This window comes from Rhea americana, unplaced genomic scaffold (genome assembly GCF_003343005.1).
Source record: "Rhea americana isolate MKP2758 unplaced genomic scaffold, rheAme1 scaffold_6, whole genome shotgun sequence".
NCBI classification, from domain to species: Eukaryota; Metazoa; Chordata; class Aves; order Rheiformes; family Rheidae; genus Rhea; species Rhea americana.
The window spans coordinates 395,402-404,010 of NW_028186756.1; the positions used below are offsets into that span (position 1 = coordinate 395,402).

The 8,609-nt window shown below is 41.6% G+C and overlaps 1 protein-coding gene across 1 annotated transcript in view; it reads right to left on the reverse strand.

Moving 5' to 3' along the window:
• Positions 1-342: 342 nt before the first annotated feature.
• Positions 343-8,609, reverse strand: part of SERTM2 (serine rich and transmembrane domain containing 2) — a 9,781-nt gene continuing 1,514 nt past the window's right edge. The window contains exon 2 of the mRNA XM_085319641.1: positions 343-4,386. Coding sequence (XP_085175767.1) covers positions 3,501-3,779 — 279 coding nt within the window. The 5' untranslated portion in view covers positions 3,780-4,386 and the 3' untranslated portion in view covers positions 343-3,500. The remainder of the gene's footprint in view (positions 4,387-8,609) is intronic.

Sequence of the window (8,609 nt, forward strand, 5' to 3'; positions counted from 1 at the left end):
CAGTGCTGGCTTTCTGATGATATAGTCTGACCTCACAGTTCCACCTACGAGGAACAGTAAAGCATAGTCGCTTTTCTGCTCTTTCAAAACTGTCATCCCCCACAGGTAGGGAAYGGAGGGATTGATGATCTAATTAATTTGCTTCTTATGCATAAGATGGGAGCAAACTGCCCTGGCTCCAGTAATACTTAACATGAGGGTCTTACATAAATGCCCCCCAAGGCCCACAGTAAACTTGAAAACAGCAGTACCACTTGAGTGTGTTTCTGCATGTGAGCCAGTCTCTCAAAGCCACACCTTGAATGTATTCTGGGAAAGTACAGAGCAGTCRGTGACTCACCATTGATTGTAACAGGTTTCTTTATTTTTGTAAAAAAACCCAACCTTCTATAACAGATGGACAAGTGGGAAGAAGACAAACTGGTTGGAGGGAAGGGTGTGGATGTGACACCCACAGTTCTCCAAGATCCAACAAACTCAGTTTCAGTTACCATTCTCTGTAGCCAAAACGATGCCAAAGCCCACTAAAAGCCTGCTCAGCAAACCCARATCAGCACCTCCCGACAATCTTTTTGCAGAGGCATCAGATCTTGGATGTTACAAATAAGAATGAGAAGGGAGGAAAAGCATTTCAAAAATAAAAATACTTAATTTTTTGAAGGGGGTATGCAGGCTTTAAAATTTTCCAACATTGTGCAGACAAGTGATGTGCTCAGAGTGCTTTTGGGCCTGTGGATGTATCAGGAAAGATACTTTCTGTTTGAAATGGAGACATGAAACTTTAGAAAGGAAAACTTGTCAATTTTATGTTAGAGAGATGGCTGCCTTCACCAGCAGTATTATATGGAAATACACAATCTGCCAAAATACAATGCAACTATAATTTACATTAAAATGRTTGCTTTTTTGTTTATAATGCATTTATTGAATGAGTTCTAAAAGGTTGTGAGACATTAACATTCTTTAGTGTGAGGGAAAGAAGCTCAGTCCTGGTGCCTACTTCTGAGGGCTTTGCAGCTGAGATCAGGGAAATCAGAATTTGGGTCCCAGCTCAGATTCTGACACTGTAATTTTCTATAGGTGGGTCTGGTCATTTATAACAATATTCAAATCCATCATGCAGCTTCCTGGAAATAAAGCTTTTCCATAGATAGTTCTAGTGGAAGACTAATGTGTCTTACTTGCAGATTTAGTGTGCTAGAATATTTATGATTTAAGTAAGTGGTAACTTTCAAATGGCCCACAGAGAAAATAGAGAGATTGTACAAGGCAAATCAGTAGCTGAGCCTGGGCTAGCCTGCATCTCTGGTGGCTGAAAGAATGAAACCAACTTTATCTGCATTTTTTTTTTAATATGAATGGCATTGACTGACTCAGTAACAGTCTGTATTAGCTGAATGAATGTTCAGATCCTCCATTACACAGWATTTTGGCTCTTTCACAGTACTGATAATAGCACTTCTTGAGGCGCCACCCTTCAGATGTGGCTGCTATCCTGCCTGGTGGTGTCCATGTGATGGCCTCATGGCAGAATGGTTGAGGGCAACCTGCCTCCTGCCTTTTTTTCCAGATAAACACAGACAAGCATGACATGGARACATACTGCTGAGAGCATATTGGATACTGTACTTCCCTTACACAGTCACTATGCTATACAAAGCAGATTAAACCTGCTTCTCTGGGGATACCTGGAGTATAAAAGATGCTGTATAAAAGATGCTATTCAATATGAAGAGGCAATCTTTAAACAGTTTTGTATTAAATACAGCAGTCCTTCTTGTGGACCAACCATATCCAGTATAGATGTTTCACATCATTTTTTGCCCTTTCTCAGTTAGCTGAAAAAGCCAGATTCCCAGTCCAAACAGCTCATTCATCTGCAGACTCTTAAAGGTAAATAAAGAAACTATTGTATGAAAAGCACTTGAAGAACAGTTTTGTTGTTGCTATCACAAGTCCATGAAGTTAGTGTCATCTCTAATTTTAGCACTGTTCATGTGTGGGGAGTTTGCAGTTTCCAGTCTCATGGAGAGTGGGGAACTGGCAATTAAGTGTATATAAAGGAGAAAGCACCAAGGGATTTTGTCACTAAGCTAGCATTAGACTGTGATAAAGAAGATAAACTGAGTGAAATCCATGCTTTTGGAGATAGAGCTGAAACAGTCTCATCCATTTTTTTTTCTGTAAGAGGCAGTGGCCTCTGAGAAGTGATATGATGTATATAATACCATCTTTTCCATCTACAGGAAGGAAGTGTATGTCTGCATAACTTTCATAGGTGAAAGGATTGGSTTAGAATGTTGTTTCATAAATTTAAGTAATTTTTTTTTTCAGTGTTCCAAATGATCTGAGAGGATATTTGAATGCAATCCTATCTTTTAGTGCTCAGTCAGTTTGCTTCCCATCTGCATATTCCCTGCCAGAGCTGTTCACACGGTTCATTATTACAGTACCAAGTCCTGGCATTTCTTCAACCTTCTTTGGAGAAAGACAAATAAAAAAGCTTTGGAAGAACTGKTTTATTTTTGAGGAAGAAAAACCAACATAGATATGAGAGGAAATGTTACTCTGAATTTGAGCCCGTTAGGAGGACAATGTCCATTTGATTCACAAACTTGACATTTGCTACTGAGCAATACTGGGAAAGCTGAAAGACATTAATGTATTTGTAGTCAGCTCAGTTAATGTAAAGGAGAGCAAGGGAAGAGAAGTAGATTGTCTTTTAACRTTTTTCTCTCCTACTGCTCATTTCCTGCAGATACTTCTTTTTTATTTTAAACTTTTATTAAGGTTTACCTTTATTTTATTTCCTCTTGTAAAAGTGCTATCTCTTTCTGATATTTGGAATGCAACTGTTCACTGTATGGTTTTTAATGTCATAAATGAATAGCTCCAGCAGGCGATGCACATCCGCAGCATAGGAACAGTTGTATACTTTTCAAACTCAGTTGTRAAATCTGCTATTCAAGTGAAAAAAAAGCAGTTTAAGTTTTTCCTTCTTGAATGGAAAGATGTCTGAGAATTTCCAAATCACTGATCATTTCTGTATGTGCCCTGTGGGCTTTTTGAGCTTACACCACTTAACTTTGTTGACTCMACTCTTTTCACAGGCAAGGAATTTGAGGGTAAAGAGAGAGGTCAGCAAATACAGGCTCCAGGACACATTATKGTATGTGCATCTCTGTTTTTTTGGCTGTCATTATTGTGGCTTTTATCATTTGCTGCAAGGGCTTTTAGAGTGATATAAGCTTTTCCTGTGAGCAGTGGGTTTCTACAATGTAAATTTTATTGAGGATATTGCACACATGTTGCCTGTAGTGTCAACATCCAGTGGGTCCAAGCCAGTCAGTGTCTTAGTTGCCTGACATTCTCCAGATGCTCTGTGCTGCTGTTGAAGGTGGTGCAATAAGTTGTAGGGCTCAGCAGACAGGCAAAGATCTTTTCCACCACCATTTTGCTGTACGCGTTGTATCGCCAGAACTCTCTTTATTTCAGGGTCTCTAAGTGCTGGGAATCCTACTGTGCATTTCCACATCTGTGAACTGCTGGGCATTCTCAGTGCTCTCTGGAGGTGTGGTGATAGGGGAAATAACGTGCTTCAGGCGCAAGAGCATGGTGAAAAGCAGTATGAGAAGAATAGCCAGAAGTGTTAAGAACAACCCCATGTACATGTACAGGCTGGCATATTTATCTGCTGTTGTGTCTACTTCTGTAGCCAGAGTTGGAAAGTGGACACGGCCAGTCAGATTTCCACGGAATTTAAAATAAATCTCAGTCATTGCTCTCTGTCAGCTTTGGTCCATTTTCCCTATTTACCATCAAATTTCCTGTCTTACCTCACAAACTCACAAAGCAGGTCAAGTGAGGAGACTTAGGCCTGATTGCAGGATAGCTTCTGAGCAGAATTCATCAGGAAATATTCCTTCCTGTTGGTCCCAGGACTGCTGGTTCACATAGATAGGCAAATTGCATGAGACAGGCCTGTGGGATCATTCTTAGAGTTGCTGTTACAATGACAGCAAGCATTAGACTTGTGTTTTACACTGATATTAGGTTTTTATTTTGTCCTAAAAGTGCAGTGGTCCTTCTTCTGGTAGGACACCTCGTTTGGTAGGTGGTATGCTGTGGTCCTTTTCTTAAACTGAGCTGCAAAGGGTAGCACAACTTTGGTCTTTGTAAGAATTTTTCTTCTGAAAAGAACGAGTGAGATTTCTGCCAGCTTYTCCCACAGCAAGTGGTTAATCCTTTCATGAGCTGGGGAAGGTTGTTTTCTCCTTTGCCAGTCTGCTGGGGGATCTCTCCTCTCTTAAGCCAGGGTTACTAATACTTGCTTAAAGAATATGGAGTTTTGAGTTGCTCATTAGGGACAGTCAAAAAGTCATTTTTCTAAAAGGGAAAAAAGAGAGCAAGAGAGAAATAAAACCAAAACAGCTTAGGCTGTACGTGGTATCTTTAGAACAAATAGGTAAAAAATGAGGTTAATCATCTCTCATTTCCTCCTGTGAGCCACTGGTGATTGGGAGAAGCACTGAATATTTAACTTTAGGGGAAGACCATGCAAATCTAAATGCTATGGTCTCTCCTACCACTAACTACTTACAAGTAAGAGAAGGCCCCAAGACCTTCTCTTGCTTGTAAGTAGTTAGTGGTAGGCAATTAGACGTCGCAAAGGAAGAGAAAAATATGAATCCAGTCAGTGTCCCCTACCATGTGTCTGTCCTGTGTCATCTCTCAGGACCCCCKTTTCTGTGGCAGTGCATGCACAGCAGGTTGCTGGAGCACTGCCACCACCTCTGGGGGACTCTGCCCCAGGATGTGACCTTTTGCTCATGTCCTGGGAGCAAAACTTACCAGAAATGGGGGAATCTTAACATTTCAGCACCRTAGTTTCTTCCAGATGGAAACGGGAAACCTAAATGCTAAAATTTCTCTCTGAATAGTGCATCCAAAAGCATCATGCTCTGCTTTGAAAAAAAYTCAGAATTTTGGTTTTAGCTGAAGCAAAAATGGTACTGAAATAATGCAATGTAGTCATTTATAATCTTCACTATGTATACATCTAGATGGGATATAAGTGGAATAGTATTAATATGTTAGTATACTATGGCAGTCATTAAAATGAAACATTAGGTCAAAATGATGTTCTCTGATGCTTTTAGATAAAAGATTTCACCCAAAAGACACAATGCTGCAGAACATTCTAGCTTTGGCAGGGCTTCAGTTCCTGTTATTTTAATAACAGTGTTTGGTTCAGTCTTCCCCATGCACCAATGCCTTGTAGAGGGAGGTGGTTGAGCTCTGGATGCCTGAGGCATTCAGGCTTTCCTGACAAGCAAGACAGACCTACTTTGCTTCATATAATGGAGAAACATCTGTTGTATTCAGCTTTTGGAGGAGGGACTCTTGACAGTTGTCCACACTGTCTTTACCTGATTCCCAAATCCTGGGGCTTCTTCTTTGATTTCAAAGCATTTGAGACCACAGTAACGCAGTTTAGGGAATATCGGGCTAGGTCCTGCTTGGTAATTGGCTGGCTAACCTGGGCCAAATTGCTGGTGCAAAAATTGCCTAGGGATTCAACTTCTGCAGTCCCTGGATGGGTAGCTGTTTTGTGCTTCTTGTAGGAAAATACGGGGAAGCATGGCAGAAGCATGGCTCAACATTTTTCTAGCAGGTGACGCAGACTTTGGAGCTTTGTAAAGTGGGGAATAGAAAAGAGAAATCTTCAGATTAAGCAGGGCTCTGGGCTGTTTGCACAGGGCAGTCTGAGTGTACATCTCAGATCCAAGGTCATGTTGGTTTTGACAACATGATTTCTTTTTGCCTGTTACAGAGATTCCCAGTCTTCACAGATGCATAGGCAGCAATAAATCATAGGTAGAGTACTTTCCTCTCTCTTTTAACCTAGACTTGAGAGGCGAGGATCTTGAAGGATATTTAGGATAATATCATCTCTCAAAGCCAATATTTGGGGACTGCTGGTCTGTCAACCTGGGCTATGATACCTAAACACTTAAGTTCTGAGGACTGACAGGTGCAGTCTACAGTGGGCTTCAGTCATGCAGGTCTGGGGAGGAAAGAGGAGCACTGGAAATGAGAGGTGGATTTTCTAGGAGCATTCAAGCCTCATCAGTTTCATTTGCACTTCCAGTATCCCCTAGGTATCTTTGAAAAATTTCTTCTGAATCTGTGTGGGCAAGTAACAGTTGGGCTATCAGAATACCTATGCACATGGTACCTGCAAATAACTAAAGCAAGCCATTTCCATTGTAACTAGCCCTGTAAATGTCACACTTCAAGCCAAATGAATATTTTTTGTGCAGATTATGAACCTCCCAAGAAACCAAAGGTTTACAGAATACTCAGAGAAATCCGTGCAAACTGCTATAGGTAACAGTATCGTAAAAATGCAATTTTTTGTGGAAGGAAGATCATTAGCAAGAACTTGCCACCAAGACTAGAGAATGCCTAAAAGGGTTCACTTTTCAAAGTACTCGGCTAGTTGCTTAAGAGCTTGGAAGGCGTCTAGATTTGAAAGCTTCAGTCAGAATTTACTAGAGTTAAGTTTAGGTTTTGTCTCCCACTACTCCAGCCATCTTCTACTGATCTCTCCAAACAACTGTTTTCAGGAGAAAAGCAAACAGATTAAGAACCTAACCACAGTTCTATCAAAATGAACCAAATGAGAACATCCTCACATTTCAGTAATTCCTAATTAAAGGTGGCATAGGGTGCTTTAAAGCGAAATACTTCAAATGTACTTAGTTAACAAGGAAATATTCTCAGTTTTTGAATATTTCTGATTTCTCAGATTTTCAACCCCAAACTCCAATCCAGAGTCACTTGTGACTCAGAAACATCGGCTTGTGTAAACATATGCTGCTAAACTATAAAGAAGGGTRCCATATAAACATTGTCGTTAGCAATATAGAGCTAACATGCTAATAAGGATTCAAAGCTTTTTCCCGTTTTGAGTGGTTTAGCTGCCCAGAGGGGCCATGCCACACGTTCCTAATGTAAGAAACAGAAGACAAGGAGGCAGCTGATCATGCCAGTGGGTTCATGGCTGCAATGGAGAGAGATACAGAGTGAAGTATACTCTGAGGATKAATGGCAGCCTTGTGCTGGATCCCTGCTCCTTCGTGTGTCTAGAAGTCTCCTGGGATGTCTACACCATAACCCAAGAACAGGCTCAGAAACAGAAGGGAGCTCTCTCAGCTCTTACATCCCTCTGGGCTCCCACATCCCTGTGCCTCTTGCTGACACAGGCACGGCAGGCAACCTCGGACAGCCTGTGCTGGCGCCGTACTAAGCTGCCCGACAGCGTGCAAGTAGCAGAGCAAGTGGTTGGATGTGCTCAACCTCTAGAGACATGGGCATGAGCGCAGCTTTATAATCTCACCATCTGGTCTTAGGGCAGCCTAGGGGCACCCCTCAGGACCTCCATCCCTAAGCAGCATGAAAAGTGAGGGATCTGTGTTTGCAGAGCTCTTGGAGCCTTGTTATGTAGTCTACGGCATTGACTCTGGCTGCAGATTCAGTGCTGAGGTGGAAGGACATGAAGGTGAAGATTGTGTTAGAATCAAGCACTGGCTGTCAGGTACATCCTAATTTTGTGATTTTCACACTTTGGATATATAAATGGAAATTATTTCCCATGAAGAATACTCTTACATTATATGGTAGATGGGAAACAGAGGGTATGAAGGGTACTGGCTGTATTAAACCTCTGGTATTACAGTATGSTTTCTCTGTTGGTAACGAAATGCAAACAGTCCAGAATCTGACATATGCTTGAGGAAAGTACAGAGCAGTGTCCTTGCCCATCTCATCTGCTGTCTTGCTGAGAGCCAAAGCCAGAGCTTGTTTCTCTCCTTAAGGAGTAAAGAGCCTAATAGCTTTATGTACTTCATAAAATTAAACTGCATAATGCTAAGGACATTAGTTTAGAGTTCAATTATTAAGTACAAGCCAAGACCTTGAATTAAGAAAGAGCTACTGGGCACTTACTGGGCACTTATTAATAAAAGGATCGGATTAAGAGTAGAAGATATTAGCGATGGAGAGTTGGCATAGCTTTCTTCCCCCCCCCCTTTTTTTTTAAGGCTCAACTCTAGAACGGTCAGGAGCAATCAACTCTTCAGACTATTAAAATCTTTTCCAGAAATAATTCAGTAGCCCCAGTYAACCCTAAAGATTTTTGCCTTTCAGTTAACTAGTTACCTCAGCGAGCACATCTCTGGAGATTACTAAAGGGGAGCAAACTCCCCTTTAAGGCATAGAGCTTGAGAGCTAGAGAGACCAAGGTCATGGGAAACAGACCCACAGGGTGCACAGAGAGTCTGTGAACCGGTGTATAAGGCAGGTTGGGATTATAGTTTTGTTCACCTCAGCACACCAGAGGCAAAACCTCCCGGGTTACACTGAGAAGCYCCCAAAGCCACTGACTGAGAGAGAAGTAGATGTTCGTTATAGAGCAGAGCAGCRTAACTGGAACTCAAATTTCCTGTGATCTTAGCTGCAGATCGAGGTTTAGTCATTGTTCTCTGGCTAGACAATACATCCAGGTCTGAGGTGCCAAGCACCATTAGTGCTCACTGATGCTCAGC